The sequence below is a fragment of the Gambusia affinis genome, linkage group LG19, assembly GCF_019740435.1.
Source record: "Gambusia affinis linkage group LG19, SWU_Gaff_1.0, whole genome shotgun sequence".
NCBI lineage: Eukaryota > Metazoa > Chordata > Actinopteri > Cyprinodontiformes > Poeciliidae > Gambusia > Gambusia affinis.
Window position 1 is genome coordinate 21,813,325 of NC_057886.1, and position 27,977 is coordinate 21,841,301.

Genomic DNA, 27,977 nt, shown 5'->3' on the forward strand with positions numbered 1-27,977 from the left:
AAAAATCTATATTACACAATCAGGAGAGGGAGACGGTGCTGGTGTTGTCACGATGTGTGCGTTCACACGCTCACTTCGGCTCCTCTCCGCTCAGTGAGAGCAGTTTGCGGAAGCCGCTCTGCAGTTCGTCCGGAAACGCATAAAAATAATAATAATAATAATAATAATTTGAAAAATACATCTGCTGGAGGGATCTTCTCCTCTTCTTCTGTTTCAGTGTTTTGGTAAATAGTGAATTAGTGGGTGAGAGTTACGCATTTCTGGATCCAATTGTTGCAGCGTGCTCTCTGAAGCACATCCAACTTCACTTACTTCCTACCAAATAACTGATAAAACCGCAAATATGAACGAAAATGTAAAGATTTTCACTTTATTCAGCCACTGAATGTTTTATCTGATGATAAAATGTACATTTGTATCTTTGAATGTCGGATATTTTAGCAGTTAAGTCGCTGTTTTAAGCAGAGTGGTGCTGAAAGGACAGCTCCCTGCAGCGCCCCCTCTGTGGACTCTGTCTCCCTCTGCTGGCCAAACATTGTAACTACAACATATAAAAACGGCGAATGCCCTTTTGTCCTTAAAAATAATATTTTCCTCTAAAGTTACACAAAATATCTCAACAAATACATATTAAAGTAGCCTTAGTAATGCTAAAATACTTTATATAACTTATATTATAACTACAACATTTCAGTGAAAGCAGTAAATCGGCCTCCTGGTGCTGGAACAGAATGTTCTGTCTCATTTACAACAAACTGTTTTGTAACTGCAGCGAACAATAATCTGTGAGGAAAAAACTAATCTTAATTTTGATTAGTGACTTTTTTTTGATTGGTTGTGATGAAATTTATTTTAAAAAAGCAGCAAAGTACAGATGGAGGCGATAATATTTTGATAAACTCAAATAAAACCGAAAAAGAAAAACAATATTTGAAACATAGACGCACTAATCCTTCTTTCCTTGCTTCCTTCCTTCCTTCCTTCCTTTCTTTCTTTCTTTCTTTCTTTCTTTCTTTCTTTCTTTCTTTCTTTCTTTCTTTCTTTCTTTCTTTCTTTCTTTCTTTCTTTCTTTCTTTCTTTCTTTCTTTCTTTCTTTCTTTCTTTCTTTCTTCCTTCCTTCCTTCCTTCTTTCCTTCCTTCCTTCCTTCCTTCATTGCTTCCTTCCTTCCTTCCTTCCTTCCTTCCTTCCTTCCTTTCTTTCTTTCTTTCTTTCTTTCTTTCTTTCTTTCTTTCTTTCTTTCTTTCTTTCTTTCTTTCTTTCTTTCTTTCTTTCTTTCTTTCTTTCTTCCTTCCTTCCTTCCTTCTTTCCTTCCTTCCTTCCTTCCTTCCTTCCTTCCTTCCTTCCTTCCTTCCTTCCTTCCTTCCTTCTTTCCTTCCTTCCTTCCTTCCTTCCTTCCTTCCTTCCTTCCTTCCTTCCTTCCTTCCTTCCTTCCTTCCTTCCTTCCTTCCTTCCTTCCTTCCTTCCTTCCTTCCTAACAACAAATATACAGACATAAAATCTTTTTAATCTCAGTTTTACTGTTTTTATTTTAAACTTAAACTAAACTTTGATTATTTTTGTAAATCTGAATCTTTTTCTCCCTATTTAGTTTTTTAAGTTAATTTTTATAGGGCATATTTTCCAATGAGATGAAAAAATCTTTAATTATGACAGTCTTTTTTTATTTACTCTATAAAATCTTGACAGATTTACTTCCTGTATGAAGTTATAATCTCCTCAGAGCCATTTGGTTTGTGGAAATGTTGCCAAGTCAGCAGCGTTTCCACCCAGAGTGTCTGACACAGTGCAGAGTAACTCGTTACATTTACCTGAGTAACTTTAGTATTTTTACTACACTGTACTTTTTACTTTTACTTGAGTGTTTTTATTATGAAGTATTTATACTCTTACTTGAGTCAGAATTCTGGATTTTCTACTCATTGAATGAAAAACAAAAATGTTTTGGCCATAAATCCACCAGACAGACATACACCTGCAGTTTTTGTTAGATGAAAGAAACTGATTTGGAAAAAAAAGTTTTGTCTAATTTTATTTTATTTTTTGTTACTTAAATTAATTATTGTCATTTTGGTCCTAAAAATACCAAAATTTCCACTTAATTTCTTATTTTGGTCCATCTCATGATGTATTTTTCAAATAATAAATGATTGATAATTTGATCAGTTACTCAGTACTTCAGTTACTTTTTACCAAATACTTTTTTACTCTTACTTGAGTAATTTCTTGGATGATTACTTCTTACTTTTATTTGACTACAAGTTCCTTATATTAGCAGCTAATCCTGTATTATTGATAAACTCGTTAAGTTCAGTTTAATCCTCCGTTAGTCGCTCCGTCTCTCCAGCCTTCAGTTCTTCCTCTGTGTTTTTTCCTCCTCTGTTCCCCGCAGAAAGAAGCCGCATTGTCTTCTCTTTCTTCTGTCATAGTTCATGTGAAAAGAAACACTTTGGCAGAATCTGCGACGCCCTCTAGCGTTGGCGGTTTGTACAGCTACTTCCTGAATCATTTCAAAAGTTTGAAGCAAACATATGGAGACTATTTTCAGATTATAAATATTTTCCAATATTGTTCTTATGTTTTTTTTTTCTTTTTACTTTCTAACTTTACAAACGGTACCCGATTATTAAAAAAACTGAACCATCTTTAGGCATCCACAACTGAAAAGGTGAGAAAATTATGATGTATGCCCGTTTACTGTCAGCTGGCGGATGACCTGGCAAAGAAATGGCGCTGAAAATGTGGGCGGGGTTTTCCTGATGTCAGACATCGAACTGTCAGAGCAACTTAACGTTTTATTTCATGACAACGTGACAGTAATTCAACAAAACGTCATAAAATCGAATAAAATCTGTAGACTCCGCTTTGCGCCGCTCCGCGTGCTGGCTGACAAATGGGGCGCACCCAGAAAGTTATAAAAAGTTTGATAATAATAATAAACCGGTTTGTTTGAACGGAACAAAGAATCTATTGAAATATTGAATGGGAGGATCCCTTTTCTGTGATTGGTTGTTGTAGTTAGCAGGTTTTACCTGATTGGCTGTTGGAGTTTCGCTGGTTTGTGTTGGACTGAAAAGTTGCTTTGTTTTCATCTTCAGCAGCCAAACAGACGCGGCTCAGCTGACTGCGGGGCTGAACGGGTTAACGCGGGTGGGTGCGGTTCAACCTGCTGATGTGGAGGAACGAAAAACGAAACCGAGTTCCGACATGCAGGTCAAACTAGAAACTTTCTCACCGAGGCTCAATTTACTCAATTTTTTATCTCCATAACTCCGCATAAAATCTTCTGTCCGCTCGGAGATTTTTGTTTTATTCATGCAGGAATAAAACAAACCTACAGGAACTGGAGAGAGAGGAGAAAATATGTCTGCAGCAAGGTAAGAGAAGCGCACAGACAAACTGAACTTAACTGAATGACGCTGAATAAAATGTATCTTCGCAAACAAACAACAACCTTTTTATTTATACACAACTTGTCCTTTACTTTACTCAGCTCTTATCGCGTTCTTAAAGGCTTTAAAATCCACTAAAATACATTTTAAACTCTTCATATGGAGAAGAAAAAGCGCCTCGTTTGTAGTAACAGAGTGACGAATTAAAAGTATGAATGCTGAAGTTTTATTTTTAGATTAATTTGGGAAAAACTTTGATCTGAGCTCAGTTCAGTGAGATTTGGGGACATCTAGTGGTCAGTTCCTGGAACTGAGCGCGACTAACGTAAATAAATTTATTTTATTTTTCATCAAGAAGACGCGTCAATCAAAGGGCTTTAAATCCTGAAAATATTAATAAGGTACATGACAGCGGTATTATAAAGGAATGTAATGAAAGTTGGAATAAAAGAATAAATATAGAATAAATGATAACCATCCTGTTGTTGAAACTCTAGATGCTTCGCATGTCTGAAGTGCCACTCATGTTTTGAACATAACCAGTTTTCAGACGGTGTTTTAAGACGAGGAAGTGAAAAGATGGTGGTGAGAATTTACTCTGCAACCATTTAGAGTTTATTCAGTTCAGCTTTATTGTATTTACTGCAGGTTGTGGCTTTAGGAGCCTCAGTCACTGTTGAGTCTTTGTATTTTCTCTCTTTACAAGAACCAGTGTTGTGGTTTACACTTTTTTTATTCCAAGTTTATATTTGGAATGAAAAATAATGTGGAAATATTTTATATCTGGGTGTCAAACTGATTTTAATTCTGATTAATGTTTTCAAGAGCCAGAATGTAAAAATAAAACCCATTAATAAACTATAAAATTGTTCATTTGATGAGTCCTTCTTAAAACTAAATAATATTGAACAAATTTTCACATTAATCAGTCCCTCTAGAGTTGTTATTTTAGATTTTTATTCCCAGTGGTTCTAATTTAAAAAAAATATTTGCACTTATTAATGTCTGCGTATTCGGGTCATTATAGAGGAAAAAGGAGCAAATTTATTCCCCCAAAACTCTTACTTTTCTTAAAAAAAACCCATAAAATCTCTGAGCTAATAAAATAAAAATAAATTGCTAGAAAAAACTGAAATTTTCTATAAAAATCTTAGAAATTTGAAAAGTTTACATTTTTTTGACTTTTGTTCGAGTTTTATCCCTTTTTGAAAATTTCTGAGATCTAAAGAAAAAAATCCACACTTTTGAGATTAATCTCAGAAATTTTCTAGAAAAAACTTGGACATTTCTGAATTTCAAATGTCTTTTAAATCATATTTTTACTCTTAAAATTCAGAAATTTCCTTTTTTCTTACTGGAAAATTTCTGAGAACTCAAAATATTTTTTGATAAAAATGCACTGCTTCTTTTTTTATCTCCAATGCCCTTTATATGGCGTTGTAAAAATGTCATATTTATTGTTTGAACATGTTATTTATCTCTCCAGTTGTTAATTTTGACATATAATTAGTGTTTTGTTCCACAGGAAGGAGCTAGCGGAGGCTCTGAGCCGCTACGTCTCAGAAACGCTGGCCTCCATGCAGCTGGCCAGCGGATTCTGTGCCATGTTCTCCAAATGGATGCTGTGGAGGGAAACCGAGTTAGACATGATGCTGGACATCAAAGACAGAGCGGACAAGGTGAACCTGAACTTCAGCCACGTCACTCAGTCGGAGCAGAAAGGGAAGGCGTTTGTGGAGTACATGAAGAACAAGGTGAGCGGTCTGACGGCAGACAGCCAGCTGGCGGAGCTGCAGAGCGAGCTGGCGGCGGTGCTGAGCGACACGCTGGACGGGCTGCAGAAGCTCGCCTGCTTCCTGGACGCGGTGGAGAAGCTGGCGGTCACTTCGCTGCACGTCTTCACAGAGAACCAGACGCTTCACCTGCCTGGAGACGTCGCCGCCGACGGCGTCCAAGCGGTCGTCACCGCCGCGCGTCTCGTCTGCCCGCTGCTCCTGGTGTTTAAGAGAGACGCCAGCGTCTTCTTCCTGCCTAAACTCCAGAATGTGGATGTGATGGCTCACCAGCTGGACCGATACATCCAGACTGCCAAGAAAATCTGTGACAAGATGGAGAAAAGGTAAGAAAGTTTAGATCTGGAAGGAGAACAGAATCCTCCATGTGTTTTTGTTGAATCATTGGGATTCAACACAAAGTGCTGCATCACTTAGGAAGCATCCTTTTATTTTGAAATCTTTTAAATGGGACCTATATGAACATTTCACATTTTGCACAGTTTTATTTATTTATTTGTTTATTTTTCCTTTACTGTCATATATAACATCCATATTTTATATCCATTGACATATACTTATATATTATTAATATTTAATTCAATCATTTGACCTTTGTGCATAACAACAAGTGTTTTATTGTTGTTATCATCCAAAAACTACTTGCTGCGTTCTTGTTGGTTGTGCAGGAGGCTCCACTAATGCTTTTCAAAGATGCGCAGTTGTGTAATTGTGCATCTGTTGACATGGACGCCCTAAAACGGCTCATTCTTCAGAATGAGTTTGTGTAAGAAATGACTTCCTGTTAAAACGTGTCCCTGTGTCTTTAACAGCTGCTTCAGTGACGTTTCCTTGAATCTGATGGGTGAAGCTCAGGTGAACCTCGGCGTGGATTTACCTGAAAATGATGTTCAGAGGATGTTGGATCACATTAACCAGCTTCATCAAATCAGGTTTGTGATTTCATCCCTGAATGGCAGCAAAAGATCAACCTGAAGAAACTTCTGGAGGAAAAACTAGACATTTCATTTCAACTCATTGTTTTATTTTCTTATATTGTGGTATTTGTTAACTTCGTAACTGGCGGTGTCCCATCATGGGACAAATCTAGTTTGTTTGAATATGCTGCCTTTTGTTGCTGCCAATTAAAGGGTTAACTGTTTGTTTTTATAAATTTTTACGTTATTGTAAAACCCATAAAATTGTAGAATAAAGTCGTACAAGAATAAAGTCATTATGACTTTCTTCTCATATTTTGAATATTCTTGTATTATTTTGATTTTATTCTCAAAAAATTAGTAGTTTATTCTGTAATTTTACTCTTTTAAATAATTTCTTACTATTATCTTCTTTAATTAATTTGTATTATTTTTTATCTCCAAAATGTGGGGCTGGAAAAATGTGAAAACTTACCTTGAAAATTCTTGAAAAGTCCTTGAATTTGTGAGAAAAGCATCTAAAGGACAGTGGAGGACATTTCACTTCCTGTTCTAAATAATGAATATTTTGAGTGAAATGTCTAAATTATCCGTTTTCTCTTCTGGTCTCAGGACGGATCCAGACTTTCGAACCGTGTTTCTGTTCCAGGACGATTCGCATCACGCTTTCACGGAGGAGTTCAGCAAGCGGGAGCCGCGGATGACGGCGTTCCTGAGCGAGCTGGAGGCGAACGCCGTCCAGCTGGACAGCATGAACAAAGGAGCCAAGATCTCCAGCGTGGTGGGCAGCTCCGTGGGCGCCGTCGGCGGCGTCCTCTCCATTGTCGGCTTGGCGTTGATCCCGGTCACGGCCGGAGTGTCTCTCGCCCTGACCATGACCGGGATCGGGATGGGGGTCACCAGCGGGGTCAACAGCATCGTCACCACCGCCACCGAGGTGGGCGTCAACCACACACACCAGAAGAAAGCCAGCGAGGTTTTCCAGAGCTTCATGGACGACGTGATGGAGCTGCAGGAATGCCTGGAGGAGGTGATGCAACAAACCATCACCAAAATGGAAACCAGTGGCATCGACGTGGTTCTGGGAGCTGGGAAAGTTGTTTGTAAATTGGGGACAGTCGGGAGAAGTATTGATTCAATCGTTGATTTAGCTTCTGCTGCGAAACTGTTAAAAACCGAGGAGGTTGTGGCCAGCGCCGGGAAGGTGGTGGCTCAGGAGGGGAGCGCTGTGCGGAGCCTCCCCCGGTTGGCGTCGGACATCCCAGATGTGGGTCAGGCCGCCGTTAAAGGATCGCTGGCCGCCTCCAAGTCGGCCCGAGCCGGCCTGATCGCCGTCAACGCGCTCTTCCTCGGTATGGACATCTTCTTCATCTGTAAGGACAGCATCGGTCTGGCCAGAGGCAGTGAGTCCGAGGTGTCGAAGTTCATCAGAGCCCGGTCCGCTCTGTGGAGCTCGGAGATGGAGTCATGGAGGAAGATCCACGACTCACTGAGCGCTGGCCTGCCGACGTCTGGGAAGAAGGAGGCCGTGCTGGAAACGTCGTTTTACCCCGACGCTGGGATGGGAAACGAGGAATAAACCACTAACGCTTTATCTGAAAGGATTTGCATAAAACTGATACGACTCTGTCATAAACATAAAACTGAATAAACATGAAGGAGTCGAAGGTTTGACTGGTGTGAGGAGTCATTCTGTATTTAATGACACTTTTAATGCAAAGTTGATACTTCTAATGCACTTTTAATGCAACTTTCCATCAAAAGTTTAATTATTTACAAAATGACACATATAGAAAACCCTTAATTTACAGGATTGCATCTTATTGCTGCTGGTCATCATCACTGATATGTTGCAGGGATATTAAATGTGCTACTAATCCTGTGATTTATGATGAAATTAAAAGATTTTAGTTATTCTATATTGTGTTTAATTAGTTTTTTTTTCGCATATCCTTAATAAAACATAATTTCTGCAAATTCATTGAAATTCAAAACATCTTCTTTTAAACACATACATACTCTGCATAAAATCCTAAATACATACGTACATACAAGCAATACATAATGTTTCTCCATATGAACGTTCAGTAACGTTTGAGGAGCCACAGACGCCGAGGTTCACATCTAAAGAATATAAATATAAAAATCATTTAGTGTAAAGTATATAAAATACCTTACTAACCCCATAAATTGTTAAATAATTTGTCAGCAGCAGCATTGTTTCATTATTTTTCTCAGATGCTTCTCACACCATGTTACACTGGATTAAATTCACACCATGAAACAGCTTGAACATTCAGTTTGGATGGTTATTTTATGGAGTTTATATTGTTAGATTTGAGTTTAAAATTACAGATAAACTGATGAACTTTCTGATGCCTGTGTAGATAACGATCCGACCGCAGGATGTCACACTTCGTGTCTTAGAAGAAGTCAGATATTCACTGTATGCTGTGGGAAATATTTGCTCTTCAACTTTATCAGTTTGCAGCTCTTGTTTATCATGAGCGTCAAAAAGTTAAAGCTACAGTTTGGTCTGAATAGTATGATGCTCAGCAGCCTGATTACATATCCACAACTGCATAATAAATGACACATATTTAAGATTTCCCCAAATTAAATGAGAGATGTCATCTTTATTTTCTGTCAGGTTTGAATTACCTAGAATAATAAAATACAGACACAAGAAAGAACAAGATAGGGTTAGTTTCTTTTATCTTGCGAGGAGAACAGATAGAGATGTGCTTCAGTTACAATCTCCACCTATTCTAAAAGCACATTCTGCAGCTTTTTATTGAAAATCATCCCTAGTTACAATGCATGTTTCAGCTCTTGTCAAAACATATGCAGCTGCAACGTGATTCACATTTCATAAGGTAAACTAGAGCATTTCCTACAAACAGTATAACTGTATCAACACCATTACACTATGGTTTTATAAACATGAAGAATAGGTTTGATTACAACTGGCGCCGGCTGTCTCTGCATCCTTCAGCAGGGCCTCCTTAAACATGCTCAGAAATACAGTTAAAGCAATTCAGAATATCAAATGATTGAGTGAATGTAAATGATTAAGCAAATGTCTGATAAATACATACAATTTCTCTAACATTTCTAAAAACGTAAATTTTTGTTTTATTGAAATAGATGTTACAGCTTATTAAAACATTTCTGAGTTATATTACCTGAATCCCAAGTGGATTAGAGTCACAAATTTAATGTTGAAATTACAAAAGACTTGGCACTAAAATTGAACTTTAACTCAAACAACTTTTTTGACTTGATGTTGCGTAAAATCTCACAGTAAACATTAACTTTCCTAAATTGGAATTTCATTTTTTTTTGCATCATTACTACAGGTGGCAGCTATGCGTTTCATAAACAATTTTGGCCTTACCTTTCTTTAGATTTGCTGGGTGGAGGGGTTGCCTTGTTTATCAACTTATTTTTGGCTTCATCTGTCCATTTAATGAATGCTGCCTAATTTATCCAGTTGCAACATCTGATACATGATATGAAAAACAATAAAATATAATTTCAACAACAGTAAATTAATACATAAACATGAAATCAAGCGGCACATTTCTCTATTTGGTTTAAAAGTTACATGAAAGACATGAAAAAATAAAGTTTATGCTAAAGCACACAACCTTCCCATGCTTTCTGTTATTTATATTCACACAGCTAAAGCCATGCAAAAAACCAACAGAAAAATCTGTGAGATGGTCCAGACAGGAAAACAGAAAAAAGAAAAAAAATCACACTCACAAAAAAGAGACTTTCTAGATGTTTTCTAGGAGAATGTCTAGAAATAAATGTTCAGATTATTTTAAGTCATTAAAATTAAATGTTACAGAAAACAATCTGATTTTTGATTGATTAAGACATTAACACAGGAAGTCACAATAAATCCCCAACTGATTCCTTTTTGTTTTTTCATTTCAGTTAGTGATAAAGTCTGAAAGTTATTAAAACACTGAATCAGTATAATTATGGCTGATTTAAGTCTTTAGTTATTGTTCTTCTTTGTCCCCCAGATAAAATGGCTGTGTGAAAATATTTCTGATTTCTTCTTTGGTCAGTTTGCTTCGACACAAAGAGTTATGGATCTTCTCCCACGACTCTATCTGTGAACGAAATAATGCAACTCTCGCTGTCAGGAACTTGGAGACTTTAGTCTTGCTGCCTTTGGCCACTTTTATGCTTTGTTTGGCAGCAGAGTAGATATCCCTGGCAGCAAATACAGCTCCAGGTGTGATGCTAAGAAGTTCACTGGACAGAGAAAGAGACTCTGCAACTACAGACTGACCAATATCAAGAACATCTGAGGAATCAAGAACATCTGAGTTTTCAGGAACATCTGAGGAATCAAGATCAGCTGAGTTATTAGGATCAGCTGAGTTATTAGGAACATCTGAGTTTTCAGGAACATCTGAGTTTTCAGGAACATCTGAGTTATTAGGAACATCTGAGTTTTTAGGAACATCTGAGTTTTCAGGAACATCTGAGTTTTCAAGAACATCTGAGGAATCAAGAACATCTGAGGAATCAAGAACATCTGAGTTTTCAGGAACATCTGAGTTTTCAGGAACATCTGAGTTATTAGGAACATCTGGAACTGCATCATTGGGTGATGCATTTCCATTTTCTTTCCCTTTCCCTTTAACCACTTTTATAAGAGCAGAAGCCACATTCATGACGGAGCTGACACCCATTACTATGGGATCTAATTTAGAAACAGTCTTGCCTACAGTGACCAACACACCCATCTTACTTTGCTTCAGATTGACTGTTGTATATTTCATCCCATCATCCAGAGAATCCTGGACCATTTGGAAATTCTCCATGAACGTTTTTAAAACTACATGTGCCTTCTTCCGATAAGTGTGATTAACTCCAGCCTGTGTTAAGGTGGTTACCACACAGTTGGCTTCGCTTGCTAACCCCATCACTGCACCGGTAAATGTTAGGCCTAAAGAGGCGCCGGCTGTGACGGGCATTAATGCCAAACCAGCAGCAGAGAGGACGTCTCCTGCTTTTTTCACTGAGCCCCCAGCCAGAGTGGAGATCTTTGCTCCTTTGTCCATCCTGTCTAACTGATCAGCACACCGTTCCAGATCATCTAAAGACGAAAGCATTGTACACTTTATAGCATCAAACGTAGTGACAAAGTCAGCTGAGGAGACTCTCTGGAACAGGAACTCCACCCGGAAGTCCTCGTCCATCCTGTGGAAGAAAATTTATTCTGCGTTTGTAAGAAAAATAGCAAATATGTTGTAAAGTCTTTGGTAATCAAAATCCATTTAAGAAAATTCACTATAATACCAGTACTTAAAGCTTTTCTGCAAGATATAGGAGCTTGTTTTAAGAAAATAATTAATTAACAATGATTAAAAAGTACTCATGGCAGCGTCAAATTATTTCACTTAAAACACATTTTTTGCATTTTTCACAGTATTCGTGTTTTTATAACCGAGTTTTAACAAAATGTAAAACCAAATTTATCCAGAAACCTTTACTGAAAAGATGCACCAAAATCAGCTTTTATTCTTCCTTTAATCTGACTAAATATAGCAAACACTTTGAAGCAAAGTGACCTAAATCTTGTTCTTAATGGCCCTAATATAGTGTATTTCTGCCATTGTTTTGTAGAAGAAAAATAGTAATACATTTTTGTTAAAAAGAAAAAAAACTTTGCTAGAAAACAACTAAAATGTTTAGATTATCAGAAATTTTCTACAAAAAACTTGGAAATTTCTGAATTTCAAATGTCTAAATTTTTCTAGAAAAAATTTTCTGAGATTAATCACAAAATTTCAGTATTTTTGACAAGAATTTATCCCTTTTCTCCCTATCCTCAATGGCCGTAAAACACTATATTAGTGTTAATAAATACACTCTGCCGATTTTAGGCTGGTTTTGTTGGCGTGCAACTATTTTAGAGTCTACAATTTTGGCCCACGTGGTAAAAAGTTTGGACACCCTGTTCTGAGGGCTTGTTTTGATGACATGTTGGAAAGAGCAGGGGGTTCTTAAAGAGACAGAGGCCAATTTAAATGTGTCAGATAGGGATATGATGCAAAGGTATTTTTGATATATAGAACATTTTCATAATAATGGAATGTAACAATTGTTTTATTGTGCTGTAAAAAAGGTTCTATGTCTCTGAAAAATATATTTGTATTTGGCTAAAATGTGTAAAAATTACCTGATCTTGTCCAGTTGTTTAATCTGATCTGTCATCTTTCGCATGTTGTTTTCACACATTTCATCAGCATCCACCACTATTTCCTTCGCCGTTTCCAAACACATCTCAAAGTTAAAGCTGTGAAAGACAAAGTTACAGTTCATGTTTGGGTTTTTATTATTGTTTTTATTATTTTCATTTAGAGCAACAATACAGTATATCATCAGTTAATAAACTGAATTTTACCTTCCATCAAAACTCGCATGTATTTCCTCGAAGGTGTCCATGTAATTCTGCAGCTGGAGTGCCAGAATCTCCACATTGTGAAGGTTAGGAACAAAGAAAGACTTTGCATCTCTTTTGAATTTAAGGAGCGGAGGACAGATTTGCTGAGCTTTTCTGATCACAGCCTGAACACCGTCATAGTCGAAGTTCTCAGGCAGGTAAACGATCTGGTTCTCAGTAAAAACATGGAGCGAAGTGACCGCCAGCTTCTCCACCGCAGCTAAGAAAGTGTTGAGTTTCTCCAGACCTTCCAGCGTGCCGTTCAGCACTTCAGCCAGCTCATTTTCCAGATCTAAAAGTTCACTCTGTGGGTCATTCTGGAACCTCCTCTTGATGCATTTCCCAATCTTTTTCAATCTGCTCTTTGACTTGGTGAAACTGGCATCAATTTTGTCAGCCTTTCTTTTGATATCCATAATTTTTTCATGTTCTTTCTTTCTGCAGTCGTTCCATTCAGATAATTTTTTATAAAAATCTGTCGCTGTTGCCATGTAAGTCAGAGTATCGTTGATGTACTGCCACAGGGAGGTCTGTAGTTTCCACCTGGAGGACATGAAACTGTTTACAAAAACTGACAAACTGCTCTAATAATATGTATTGGAAATATTTGTTTGTTATTAAAAATAGTTTTTAAATTATTTATTTTTTCATTGGTGGGTTCTGCTTTAGAAGCCACCAGATAACAACCGTAATTAAACTGATGATGTTGAATTAATTTAATTTTCGTTATTTAGTTTTGTTTTTCACAAAAATCACAAGCTATATGATAAATATTTTGCAGTTGGTATAAAATAATCTAGACCAGGTTGGAAGTGTCTGAGTTTTTCTATAACTAGAGCAGACTGAAAGATAAAAATTATTTTATGGTGACGCTGCAGGAACAGAAACCATAAAATAATTAGAAATACAATTCATTTTTACATTTTAATGATTTAAAGACATTTATTAAATTGAATAAACTGTAACGATTATACATTTGATTATATAATGATACATTTAATTACTTAATGAAGTGTTTATTTATTTAATTTTGTCCTTTTTATTCTTCCATACATCTTGAGAAAACCAGTTTAAGAATTTATTGACATTATTTCACGGCTTCTTTAGATTTGAAAAAATAATAATGTAGATTTTCAAATGCATACATTCACACAATTTTAATTTAAGGATTACAAGTGAAAAGGTTTGATTAAACTTAATTTCTCTTGGTGAAATATTAATTTATCTCTAATGTGAATAAATTCTGTAAATTACCTTTCTGCAGACATTTTATCTTTCACTGCAAATAGTCTTGATTTTTCTTGAGTTCTTCAAAGTTTCTGCTTGAGGATCTTGTTACTTAATGAATGTTGGTTTCACTTTCTGCCTGTTTATCTCGAGGCTGCTTTAGTGCTGATTTATTGTCTCATTTGCTTATTTTATCATTGCTGCTTGGAGCAGCATATTCTGCAAAAATGTTTCAATGCTGCCATTTTTTCCCTTTTGTAACCGTATTGTTACTTTAAGTCAAAACCCAAGCAGCATGCAGCAAAATAACTTTGATAAAGTCACTGTGCGATCAGTTCCAAGTTTTAAAAAACTTGTTTCTAAAAGGTCAAACACTGACAGACTTTAAACACACTAATCAGTCTAAGATGGAGCAATAAAAATATGTTTGTCCTTTGCCACTTCATTATAATAAATGTTTGACTGTAAACTAAATGGAGTGACATGTCTGCTCCTGAAAAGTATTTCTGCCTTACAGATTTATTTTAAGTTTGTCTTTAACATAACAAATGTTATTAAACTACAACAAAAACCTTTTTTCTTCATGTCAAAATCATCTAATTTCATAATGAAATGTCTTTAAATACACACGTCCAGCACCCTGCTGGTGCTAACTTGTAAAATTTTAAACGTTTTTCAACAGAACCAGTCTGATGACATGAAGTCGGCTAAAAAAGTCTTACTGCTTTTCTCATTTGCTTTTGTACATTTCTTGAATCATCCTCTTAATTTGTAAAACAGTAAATGAATTTCCATGAATGATTTGAACAATTAGTTTTGAGAATTTCAATTCTGTTCTGAGAAAGTGACAGAAAATCCCCAAACGTTTCATCCATGATTGTTTCTGGGACTGGATTCATGTCATGAATTGATTTCAGAAGTTTATAAAACAATAAAAACTTTTTTATTTTTCTTAACCAGAATCAGGAGTTACATAATTAAACATTCATTTTCATGAGTGTTGCGGTTTCTAGGTCAGCTGGAGAAATCTGCAGTTCATATAGATAAGATAAATAAAGGGGCAAAGATCTCCAATACGACAATAATCGATTAGATTATTGGGTCATAAAGGAAAAGAAACTGAACGGCTTTATCTCCTTTCTCATTGTTTTGCCATTCAGGAAATTTTGGAAATTCTAAATGTCCATAAATGGAAAACGTTTTGGTTGATTTAAAGTCAGACATTGATAAAAATATTGTGATTTTTTTTATATAAAGTGTGTAAATTTATCCACTGCATCAATCTACAAAAGTCAAAAGTGAAAGTATTTAAAGCTTGTCTGAGACGAACAAAGCTGCAAGCTGCTGCTTGTTTTTGTGAATTCAGTAGTTTCTTCTGTTTGCGTGCAGAAAAATTCCCTGTGAGGAAACCAAAGTGACACCATAATGAAAACAAATACCAGGTTAACCGAAAGAAAACGATCATATCTCAGGATATGTTAAAAAGTAACAATTTTTCTTTTCTGGAGTTAAAGACAGAGGACTGTGATGTAAATTATATTACTATTAGTTACTCGGGTCATTTTGGTTTTTAGAGTGAAGGAAATTATACAACTATTTAGAAAATATTTAATGTAAGAGTGAAGGAAATGTCAATAAAAAGTGTTATGCAAATATTTATCTAGCATTTGACTACAATCACTCAACCTTTCAGAAAAACATGTTGGAGTGAAAGTTATGACAACTTTTACTCTGATGAGAGTTGTGACTAAATAATCTGCCAAAGCAATTTTAATAGAAAATAGATGAACACAAATATTTTGAAAGTTTCCATAACTCCGGCTCTACCTTCCTCGCCCTCATTACCTGCCTCTAACAGAAAGTGAAATAAAACATCAGCCACGTTTATTAAAGTTGTGAATCAGTCACTGATGAATCAAACCTACTTATCTGAGAACATGCAGCAACCTGCTGCATGTTCCTGTGAATTTAACTTCATCTTCTTCTGTTTGTGTGCAGAGGGAGGACAGAAGAAATGTTCCAGTTCTGAATAGAACCACAGCATCTGGAGATTAAGCCTGGAAAAATTCAACCTTTATAATAAAACAGGCTTTTGATCAATAATCTCTAAATGATTCTTAATACCTGGTGGAAAAAATTCAGACAGAATCAAAATAGAAACAGAAACGACTAAAAACCAGAGAACCTTTTTTACCAAATCTACTGTAAAAATTAATATGTTTTGTTGGGAAAAAACAAGAACTAAATATTTTACAGTTCTTTAAATTTTTTTTTAAAAGAACTGTAAAACAGTTCAAAAGTTTTATCAAGTCAAGAAGGTGAACATTTTAGTCATTGTCACTCACTGACCAGTTTTTAAAAATATAATCAAACAATATCTTCAGTAGGGCTGCACAGTGGTGCAGTTGGTAGAGCTGCTGCCTTGCAGCAAGAAGGTCCTGGGTTCGATTCCCGGCCCGGGGTCTTTCTGCATGGAGTTTGCATGTTCTCCCTGTGCATGGTGGGTTCTCTCTGGGTTCTCCGGCTTCCTCCCACAGTCCAAAAACATGACTGTCAGGTTAATTGGTCTCTCTAAATTCTCCCTAGGTGTGTGTGAATGGTTGTGTGTCCTGTGTGTCTCTGTGTTGCCCTGCGACAGACTGGCGACCTGTCCAGGGTGACCACGCCTCTCGCCCGGGACGCAGCTGGAGAGGAACCAGCAACCCTCCTGACCCCGTTAGGGACGAAGGGTGAATAGAAAATAGATGGATGGATGGAATATCTTCAGTAAACCTGGGGTGACATTAAATCAATCAATCAAGTTTATTGTGTAGCACATTTCAGCAACATGGCAGCTCAAAGTTCTTTACACCTCAAGAAACCGATAATAAACACGTTACAGAGTCAACAGCTGGGAAAACAGACATTTTATCTAGTGACATTGTTAAAATAATCAATACATCAGATTTATTGATCAATGTTCCATTTTTTATGGTTCAAAAGCAAAACTGGTGGGTTTTTAGTCTAGATTTAGAGGGACTCAGTGTTTCAGCTGTTTTGCAGTTTTATGGAAGTTTGTTCCAGATTTGTGGTGAGAACCAAACTTCTCCGTGTTTGGTTCTGGTTCTGGATGGAGAGCAGAACCAGTCTATTACACTTAAACTAAACCCAAATCTATTTTCAGATGATTTTCTGTAACTCAGAGGAGAAACTGGATGAACAGAAGGAGCTCGCAGCGCACCAGTAAGCTACTGGTTCAGCCTCTCAGTTCCAGTCAGTGACCCACACATTTAGTGTAAGTTTGTCCACTGAAACTGTTTAATGGGTTTAATAATTATTGATAGACAGAATGCAGTCTATACATGCTAGAGTATTAAATCTAAACATCTCAAGGTCAATAAAGGAGTTCCTGAAGTTTCAGTATAAGAACCATTTATATTTATCCTAGTTTTATCCTGTAACAGTGATTCTGTTCAGAGGCTGCCAACACAATCATACCCTGCATGATGAGACACGTCTAGATTTCCCCCCAGTATTTCTATATGGAAACAAAACAAAATGTAATACAATTCAGAGCAACAAGCAGCAGCTTGCAGCTCTTTTATTTCAGGATGTTTACGGTTGACTAAGTCATGGCTAAAAAATACCTACCTGATAGACCTTATGTCTCACTTTCACTTCAGAGAACAGAAGGTGGTCAAGCAGATAGAAGCTATGAAGTTTTAAAAATGTCTTTCTAGTTTTGTATGATTTACATCAATCAATCAATCAATCAATCAATCAATCAATCAATCAATCAATCAATCAATCAATCAATCAATCAATCAATCAATCAATCAATCAATCAATCAATCAATCAATCAATCAATCAATCAAACTTTATTAGTATAGCACATTTCAGCAGCAAGGCATTTCAAAGTGCTTTACATCAAATCAAACACAAAAACACAATGCAACATAGAATCAACAATAAAAACAATATCAAGTCAGATTCCGTCAATAAATTTGCAATTGATTACGTTTCAAATAAAACTCTAAACAAGTGGGTTTTTAGTTGAGATTTAAAGGAAGTCAGTGTTTCAGCTGTTTTACAGTTTTCTGGAAGTTTGTTCCAGATTTTTGGTGCATAGATGCTGAATGCTGTTTCTCCTCGTTTGGTTCTGGTTCTGGGGATGCAGAGCAGAACCAGAACCAGAACCTGAGAGGTTCTGGAAGGTTGATACAACAGCAGCAGATCTTTAATGTGTTGTGGTGCTAAACCATTCAGTGATTTATAAACTAACAACAGTATTTTAAAGTCTATTCTTTGAGCTACTGGGAGCCAGTGGAGGGACTTTAAAACTGGTGTTATGTGCTCTATCTTCCTGGTTTTAGTCAGAACTCCAGCAGCATTCTGGATCAGCTGCAGCTGTTTGATTGATTTGTTGGACAGACCTGTGAAGACGCCGTTACAATAATCAATACGACTGAAGATAAACGCATGGATGAGTTTCTCTAGATCTGGCTGAGACATTAGTCCTTTAATCCTGGAAATGTTCTTCAGGTGATAGAAGGCCGTCTTTGTGACTGTCTTTATGTGGCTCTGAAGGTTCAGGTCAGAGTCCATCACTACTCCCAGGTTTCGGGCCTGATCGCTGATTTTTAGTTGTAATAACTGAAGCTGTGCACTGACTCTAGATCTATAACTCTAGATCTATGGCTCTAGATCTATAACTCTAGATCTATGGCTCTAGATCGTTCCGCTTTAGGTCCAAAAATAATAACTTCAGTTTTGTTTTTGTTCAGCTGGAGGAAGTTTTGGCACATCCACACATTTATCTGTTCTAAGCATCTGTTCAGTGATTGGATGGGGTCAAAGGTCACCTGGTGACATCGTAATGTAGAGCTGTGTGTCATCTGCATAGTTATGGTAGCTGATATTATTTCCTGTTATAACCTGAGCCAGTGGGAGCATATAGATATTGAATAAGAGGGGTCCTAGGATTGAACCTTGGGGTACCCCACATGTGACCTTTGACCTCTTTGATGAGAAGTTTCCAATTGAAACAAAGAAATCCCTGTTCTTTATGTAAGATTCAAACCAGTTAAGCACTGGACCGGAGAGTCCGACCCAACTCTCCAGTCGATTCAGTAATATGTCATGGTCAACACTGAGGTCCAACAGAACCAGCACTGTGGTTCTCCCACAGTCCGTATTTATATGGATGTCATTGAACACTTTGACTAGGCCAGTTTCTGTGCTGTGGTTACCATGGAAACCAGATTGGAAGGAGTCAAAGCAGTTGGTTACCGTTAGGAAGCTATTTAACTGTTTACACACAACTTTTTCAATAACTTTACTGATGAATGGGAGGTCAGAGGTCAGAGGTCAGCCTGTAATTCTGCAGTAGTGATTTGTCTAGATTGTTCTTTTTTATCAGTGGTTTGATTACTGCCGTTTCCAAAGCCTGGGGGAAAACACCTGATGAGAAACGATGAATTTACTATTTGGATCAGATCAGTAGCAACAACAGGCAGAACTTTCTTACAGAAATGTGTGGGTAGAACATCCAGACAGCAGGAACTGGAGCTGAGCTGACTTTTAATTTCCTGTAGGGTTTTATAATTAAGTAGTTGAAATTGGGTCATTTTTCCTGTATTTGTTTTGTTTGGGTTCAGCGTTGGTACTGAATTTAGAGTGGATGTGCAGATTAATCCTCTGATTTTTTGAATTTTCTCTGAAAAGAAAAGAAACTGGAAAACTGGTTGCAGGCAGCAATAGACTGAAATTCAGGTGGTAACGTGATAGGAGGGTTTGTGAGCCTGTCAACTGTTGCAAATAAAGCTGGAGCATTGTTAATGTTTTTGTTTATGACATCTGCAAAGAAGGCCTGTCTTGCATGTTTGAGTGTTAAATGATAGTAACGTAGTTTTTCTTTATAGATGTCATAATGAATGTGAAGTTGAGTTTTATGCCATTTTCGTTCTGCCCTGCGACAGAGTTGTCTTACAGATCGAACTGTACATTTCTCCACATACCACACAGAGCACCACCATCCATTTGTCTGGCCTCATAAATATTTATTTCAAACAATGCACAAATCACTATCCAGCATTTCTCGTCATAAATTACCTTTTTTAACTTAAAACTATGAAATTAATCCAAGCTGCATAACTCCCACTGAAACAGGATCTGAAACTCTCCAGTGCTTTAGTTTTTTAAACAATGATTCTTTATAAATGACTGTAGATATTTGTTAGAAATTAGCAGTTATATGTTCAGAAGGAGTTTTTAGAGGCTGAACTGGAGCATAAATGGATCTGTGGTCAGTAAAGCTTTCAGACTCCTGGACAAAAATCTAAAGTTTCATGCATGGTGAGGCTAAATTTGACATCTATTTGGTTTTTACGTGAAACTGTTTCAATGTTTGAAATTGGTTTACTTGAAATCTAAACACTGATTTGTTGTAGCTGAGACTGATGAGCATAAAAACAAACAAAAGTGGTAGGATCATGTCATATTCATATTCTTTCTATATAAATGACAAACATTGTCTGCTTTTAGAAATGTCGCTCACAAACTGAACTGCTGCCACTAATGAATATTTCATTCTGCAAATTTTACAATTTTCTCAGAGCTTATCTGGTTAGCTGTGTTTCTCTCCTAGATAAACTATTAAAAGTGGTACTGCTAATATTAAAAAGTGATCGTTTTAACTTTAGAGTCATTGTTAGATTGACTTTGAGTGATGTTGTGTAAAGTGGAGCTTGATTTGCTCTTAAAACAGAAAACATATAAAAAGATTATATATCTAAAATTTTTCCCAGCTTCCTTTTTGACATTTTTCTTTTCAGTTTTTACAAAATATTTAACAATAAATCTGCTTATTGGTTTAATATCTGAAGAAAATATTTGAATTATAGATAATCTGCTTTTGGTTTAAACAAAGTATCTTTTTCTGTTTAGTCTTTTAATCCCATGATCACAAAATCACTATAAAGGAGTTTCACAACTGTGATAATTTTGTTTTTATTCATACTTTACTCTGTCATTGAACTCTACTGATGCCAAACAGGTTTGGGGATTTTTTGCCGTTAAACCGTCAGGGTTTAACGGAAAAGGGTGTGACTCATGAGCTGCTTTATTACCTCTGAACCAAAACTAACCCAGTAGTTGTTCGGGGAGCTGCCACTACAGGGAGACAGGAAGGTGAGCTACTGGGATTCCTTAAAATATGTGTTTTGTTTTAGGATATTAGGTCTTGGTTTTGGGAATGATCTAACTGACTATTGTTCATTGCAATGATCAGAAATGCCAAATTCCTCAAAGCTAAACCACAATAAAACAACACAAATCATTTCAACAGTGCCTGAGTTTTGCATAAATTGTGAAAATTGTTACTATAATACTACTGCATTGTTACACGTTTTGTACTTTATATATTATTATGTTTATTTTTTTATTCTTGGTGTTAATCTTGTTTTTTCTATCTGATTATATGAAGGTTTGAAAATAATATAAAAAAAAACATTGTAAACTTATATGTTTTAAAAAATCTGTTTATTTTATTTTAATAAGACAAAAATAAAATTAACTAGTAAACTTATGTTATTTGCAATTTGACTGAAAGTTTCTGGTTGGTCCACACTCAACCAGGAATTACTTTCAGTTAAATTTGAAAACAAATTAGCAGAGTTTTTTCTGGAATTTAATTGAACACATCTTCTGACTTAAAAAAATATACTGTTCTTATATAATCTTTGAAAAGATTATTCTTTTTATTTTTTCAATAACTGCAAATGGTAACAGCCCCAGAGGACACACACGTGTTTAGATTCAGATGTTTGTCAGATTGGAGTGCGGATGACACTAAATACATCTAGTATTAACATGCACTGTGTACTTTTCAGTGATGTTTTAATTATCATATACATGTTTTTTCTTGTGGTTTCTCGGCTTAGTTTGTTCTTCTGCAAGGCAGACTTCTAGGGTGTTGACTTATGTTCTTCCTAAACTTCTTTCTCTCCTCAACTCCTATCGCTCTCTTTCCCTTTAAACCTTCTCCCCACCATTCTCTTGTTCATTTTACCTTTCTTTACCATCCTTATGTCCAGCTGTTGTTACTGAACGTATTAGAAAACTTATTTAGCTCTTAAATATGACATCAGGCAGAGTGTTCGCTCCACTAACACCATGTTGTGACAGTATAAGACGGATAATCTGTGGAATAAATTGAGCTCCTCTTATGAAGCTGCTGTCATCTGAACAAATATACAGTTCCAGCAGAAACAACCAGTCAGAGCCAGAAGGAGGGTCTTATTGCTGTCAATCATCCTCGTATACACCTGCTCACACCTTCCCCCTTGCTCTCTGCTATAATACAGCTGGTTCACCACAAGGGATCCTCCCACAATTGCTGAAGCTAGTTAGAAAGGCCTCCAGTGATGGCAGATAAACGGTTTTCCTGGAATGATAAGTTGTTTCTCTATCATTAGCACATTTAGTAGCCTGTAGGTGAGCATAATTAACAAAATTAGGCTCTAGTTGGTGGTTTTTGACCGGGAGTGGTGCATTTCTGCAGATGACAGAAGGACCACATGGAGGAGGAGATTGATCTTTTCACAGATTGTTTGTCATACCATCACGACATGGTGACAGTTTTAACAAATATGTAAAAAACGTAACTTTTTTTTATAGTTACGAAAAGTTAAGTAACTGCAGCTTGAACTCTTTGTTTTCTTGTTCAGCTTTTCTAAAGCAGTCGCTGAACAGGAGTGATTTCTGTCAGTTTCTGTCTGATATCTTCTGCTGGAGTTACTTCCACGATCTACAGGAGAGTTTTGTTCCTGTTATAAATTTACATTTGCTTTCTTGACAGCTGATGATACAACAAGAAAGGTGCAGTGAAGATAAAAGAAAATGGATCGGAATAGGTAAAGCAAACCCTCGATACACCTGAATTTAAAAATATATAAGAATATTTAGTGTAATGATCACAGAGTGTTTTATTGCAACATTGTGTGATAAAAGGTCTTTTTTTGCTCATTTTTAACTGAACTTGTAAAGGGGCATATTTGTATTTGTTAAGATGTTTTTATAAATAAAGGGTGACATTTCTTCTACAGACGGAAACTGCAGCGGGCCTTGAGTCGGTATGTCTCAAATACTCTCAGGCATATGGTAGATGTTAAAGATTTCTGTGAGATGTTCTATGAATGGAAGAACTGCAGAGAGAAAGAGGTGGAGAAAATCAGAGACATCAAAGAAAGAGCTGATAAGATTGATCCTCCTTCCAGCAAGTCAAGCTTTATGAAAAATATAAAGAGCAAATTCCAGTTAAATACAGACAGAAAACTTGCAGAACTGGAGAAGGAGCTGGATGAAGTTTTGAAAGAAACACTGAAAGGTTTGGAGAAATTCAACACCTTCTCTAATGCGGTGGAGAAGCTGGCCGTCACATCTCTGCAGGTTTTCACTGAGAACCAGATATTGTTCCTGCCTGAAGAGATCAGCTTTGATGAAGTTCAGGATTTGATCAAATCTGCACAAGAGATCTGCCCTCTGCTACTGGAGTTCAAACGAGATGCAGCGGCTTTCTTTGTTCCCACAAGACACAATGTGGAGGTTCTGCTGTACCAGCTGGAAAAACATGTAAACACCAGCGAGAGAATATTTGAAAACCTTTCTGACAGGTAAATTTGTCTTCATCAAGAAATAAATAGTTTTTTGTTACGTACATAACATGTTCATAATACTAAAATATTTTCTAACAAACAAACATTCAGACTTTTTTCTGTCTTCCACAGCTTCAGAATCGACATTTTCCTGAAAATAACACATGACATTGATATTGAGTGCGATTTATCTGATAATAAAATGCAAAAAATGACTGATCAGGTCAAACAACTTGATAAAATCAGGTAAGTTCCTCCAGAAATAACAGTCCTACCGACTTAAAGCTGCAGTAACATTTATAAAAAGTAATTTTTTAAAAAGTTTTTTCCATATCTGTCATGTTGTGACAGTTTCACAGATAATCAGTGAAAAGATCGATCTCCTCCACCTCATCCCTGAGCTGCTATCTCCCTCTGAAAAGTAGCTTGACCAAAAATAACCAATCAGAGCCAGGAGGCGGGTCTTAGAGCTGTCAATCATCCTCATGTACTTGCTGCTAAATGTGCAAAGGGCTGACAAACAAGTTACCATTACAGTGAAACTATTTATCCACCATCATCAGTTGCTATGCTAACTAGCCTGAGCATTGATGATGGTCTGTTAGCTGCAGCTTAGCTGAAACTATGGAGGAAGAGCAGGGGATGATCAGCGCCACACAGAGAGTTAAAACTTCCTCCTGGCCCTGACTGGTTGTTTTTAGTTGGCACTAAATCACTGAATTTTTCACAGATTATATGTTGTGTGCTATACTGTCACAACACACCAATAGTTTCAATATATCTGTGAGGGACGGCAGAGTCCCAGAGCAAAATTCTGTGATAGAGGTGTACAGAGTCTGGTGCCAGAAGCCCTTTGAAAGGCTGTTTACATATAAAAATAGCAATAGGTATTTTGTTCCATATAACACAGCAGGAGTGTAACAGGTAAACCTTTTATGGATGCAAACTCAACTAAAACCCAACCTGTTTAGGATTCTATTTGAAATGTAATCAATTACAAATTTATTGACGGAATCTGACTTGATGTTCTGTTTTGATTATTGATTCCATGTTGCATTGTGTTTCTGTGTTTGATTTGATGTAAAGCACTTTGAAATGCCTTGCTGCTGAAATGTGCTATACAAATTAAATTTGATTGATTGATTTACATACTGCGGCTTTAATTTAATCATCTCCCAATATTTAGAAGCGAAAAACCAATAAGAATCATTTTTGTCCCCAGGATGGACGACGACTTTCGGATGATGTTCCTGTTCCAGAGGTCCAGCTACTCAAAATTTGTTAAGAAGTACAATGTTGAGCTTCCTGAGATGCTGCAGTTTCTTGATCAGATTGAGCAATGTGCTGTTCAGTTAGACAAAATGAATAAGGGAGCAAAGATCTCCAGTGTGACTGGGAGCTCAGTGGGAGCAGTGGGAGCTATCCTGTCCATTGTTGGCTTTGCTTTAATTCCAGTTACATTTGGTGTGTCTTTGGGGTTGACCATTGCTGGTGCAGCTGTGGGAGCAACCAGTGCAGTGAACAGTGTAGTAACCACTGTAGTAGAGGCTGGAGTTAATCATACAAAAACACAACAAGCAAACACAGCCTTTCAAAGATTCATGTTTGGTGTTCAGAGAATCCAGGACTGTCTGGAAGAGGCGGCCAAACTGCCATTTGCTGGAGTTACACAAAATAGTGAAGATGTGCTTCACATGACAGGAAAGATTGCTGCAAATGTACGTAGTATTGAAAAGGCTGGTGGCTTCATTGTTGATGCAGCTGCTGTTGCAAATGCAGGTAATGCTGCACTACAGAAAGGAAAAGCATTGGGTACTGTATGCAAAATGGCCTCAACTGTTCCTAAAATTGGTAAGCCAGCAGCTAAAGGGTCTCTTGCTATCGCCAAAGGAGCCAGAGCTGGCTTTATTGCAGCCAATGCCCTCTTCCTTGGCATGGATATCTTGTTCATAACTAAAGACAGCATGGCCCTGGCTAAAGGGACAGAGACTAAGGTCTCTAAGTTCCTCAGAGCCAGAGCTGCTCTGTGGCGCTCAGAGATCGAGGCCTGGGAGAAAATCCATAACTCACTGTGTCGCAGCAAACTGACCGCAGAGGAAAACAGAGAAATGCTTGAGAAGCCATTTTATCCATCCATCCATTCATCTTCTTCCGCTTATCCGGGGTCGGGTCGCGGGGGTAGCAGCTTCAGAAGGAGGCCCAGACTTCCCTCTCCCCAGCCACTTCTTCCAGGTCCTCCAGGAATCCCAAGGCGTTCCCAGGCCAGCCGAGAGACATAGTCCCTCCAGCGTGTCCTGGGTCTTCCCCGGGGTCTCCTCCCGGTTGGACGTGCCCGGAACACCTAACCAGGGAGGCGTCCAGGAGGCATCCTGACCAGATGCCCGAGCCACCTCAACTGGCCCCTCTCGACGTGAAGGAGCAGCGGCTCTACTCTGAGTCCCTCCCGGATGACTGAGCTTCTCTCTCTAAGGGAGAGCCCAGACACCCTACAGAGAAAACCCATTTCAGCCGCTTGTATCCGCGATCTGGTTCTTTCGGTCATGACCCAAAGCTCATGACCATAGATGAGGGTGGGAACGTAGATCAACCGATAAATCGAGAGCTTCGCTTTTTGGCTCAGCTCTCTCTTCACCACGGTACAGCGCCCGCTTGACGGCAGACGCTGCACCAATCTGCCTGTCGATCTCCCGCTCCCTTCTTCCCTCATTCGTGAACAAGATCCCGAGATACTTGAACTCCTCCACTTGGGGCAGGACACCCCCCCTGACCCGGAGAAGGCACTCTACCCTTTTCCGGCTCAAGACCATGGCCTCGGATTTGGAGGCACTGATCGCCATCCCAGCCGCTTCACACTCGGCTGTGAACCGCTCCAGCGAGAGCTGCAGATCACGTCCTGATGAAGCCAAAAGGACCATACCAGTTATCGGAAAACAGTTTATATTTTTAATGAGTCGTGAATACTTCTATTGGGGAGTGGATACTTGTAAGTGGTGAAAATACTTTTTTAGAGGCCAAAACAGCAGCCAGCCTGACAGCAAGTTGACACAAAGCCACAGTGTTCAAAGGCTGAATAACCTGTCTGATAAAACACAGCAGCAGATATCAATGTGATGAGGTTAATATCAAGAAGCGACACTGAAAATATAAAATATAAAAGGCATCATTGGCAAATGTTACAGAAAATTAGCATCCATGAATGAGGACTCGATTAATTACATCAAACAAAGATGGGAAAAAGAAGCAAATGTAACAATTTTATCTGCGACCTGGGTGCAGGTTTGGAAGAACACTCTGTCTACCACAAATTCTTTAACATGACGTGACTTCTGCTGGAAGAATCTAATCAGATTTTTCATTACGCCTAAGTAGAAATCGAAGCTGGGTGATTCACAATCCTACTGCTGGAGGGAGTGCGGTGTGATTTCTGCGGACTGCTTTCATATTTTTTGGGACTGCCCATTGTTGAAAAAAGGACGTTAATCAACTAATCTATGAAGTCCTGGGTGTAAAATTTCTTTCACTGTCATGTATCCCGGAATACTTCCTGAGGGACTTGGGAATAGGGACACGCACGGCGCTTCGTGTGATGTAATCCCTGAGCCGCGTCAGTGCGGGCAGCCCTGTTTTTAATCCGAAGATAGATAGCGTGGCTGTCAGTACGCCAACATCATGCCAAAGTGATATCATGTTATTGTAGGATTATGTAGACCTATGTTAAGTGAGTGCATGCCACAGACATCTCTTTGGGATTCACCCAACAGAGACGTTTTGTTTTGTAATTTGTTTTCATATAAAGAGTCTAGAAGAAATCCAGATTGAGAGTGAAGGAGAGAATCTGATATAAACTTTATTTTAGAGCAATATGGCTTATCATAATCACACGGCTTTGCTCAATTTGTTTTCAAAATACTGTTGGGTAAATTGTATTATTGGTATTATCAATTATTTGTTATTCATGTAGCCTTATAGTTATACCTTTATAATGTTTTTACTTATATGCTTTTACTTCATTTTAATCTTAGTATAAAGAATGTTTCTGTGTTGAATAACTTTGATTCCTTCCTGAGGCCTTACTGGGAGAAAGCAGTGACAACCGCTTCCAGCAGAGTTTAAGAAGAATCTAGTGTGTAGATAATATGTGTCTAGATAGTGATTGTCATTAGCGCTGCAACTATGTGTTGATTTGTTTTCCCCGCCCTTTGAGAGTTGCAGCGCCCAATGTGATAGGGATCCTAAATACAATAAAAGAGATGAGCAGGGATATGTGATTTCAGAGCCGTAGGAGATTGTAACTGAAAGCACATCTCTGTCTGTTCTCCTTGCAAGTATTCAGAATCCATCTCTCTTGTCTTTCCTGTGTTTAATTAATTTTGTCTTTGATAGGTGTTTGAACCTGACAAATACTTTTGATTTTCAGTGAATGACATGAAATTTATACATAATTCAACATTAAATATGTAGGTATATCCATGTAAAGGATTTTGTTGAAAGTGTAATAAAGCTTGATTTATAAATTAAATTTTAATTTGTTTCTTTTTTATTTAT

General features: G+C 37.5%; 2 protein-coding genes across 2 annotated transcripts; both read left to right on the plus strand.

The window, feature by feature from the left end:
- Positions 1–3,029: 3,029 nt before the first annotated feature.
- Positions 3,030–7,767, plus strand: apol (apolipoprotein L). The gene is made up of 4 exons (XM_044101474.1): positions 3,030–3,375; positions 4,916–5,509; positions 5,996–6,115; positions 6,713–7,767. The coding sequence occupies exons 1-4, from the start codon at positions 3,362–3,364 to the stop codon at positions 7,677–7,679; spliced, it is 1,695 nt and encodes a 564-aa protein (XP_043957409.1). The 5' UTR covers positions 3,030–3,361; the 3' UTR covers positions 7,680–7,767.
- A 13,172-nt stretch (positions 7,768–20,939) lies between these two features.
- On the plus strand, positions 20,940–27,903 carry LOC122822631. The gene is made up of 5 exons (XM_044101477.1): positions 20,940–20,967; positions 22,637–22,691; positions 22,884–23,450; positions 23,565–23,678; positions 24,655–27,903. Exons 2-5 carry the CDS (start codon positions 22,678–22,680, stop codon positions 25,709–25,711), a joined length of 1,752 nt encoding a protein of 583 aa, XP_043957412.1. The 5' UTR covers positions 20,940–20,967; positions 22,637–22,677; the 3' UTR covers positions 25,712–27,903.
- The last annotated feature ends 74 nt before the right edge of the window (positions 27,904–27,977 follow it).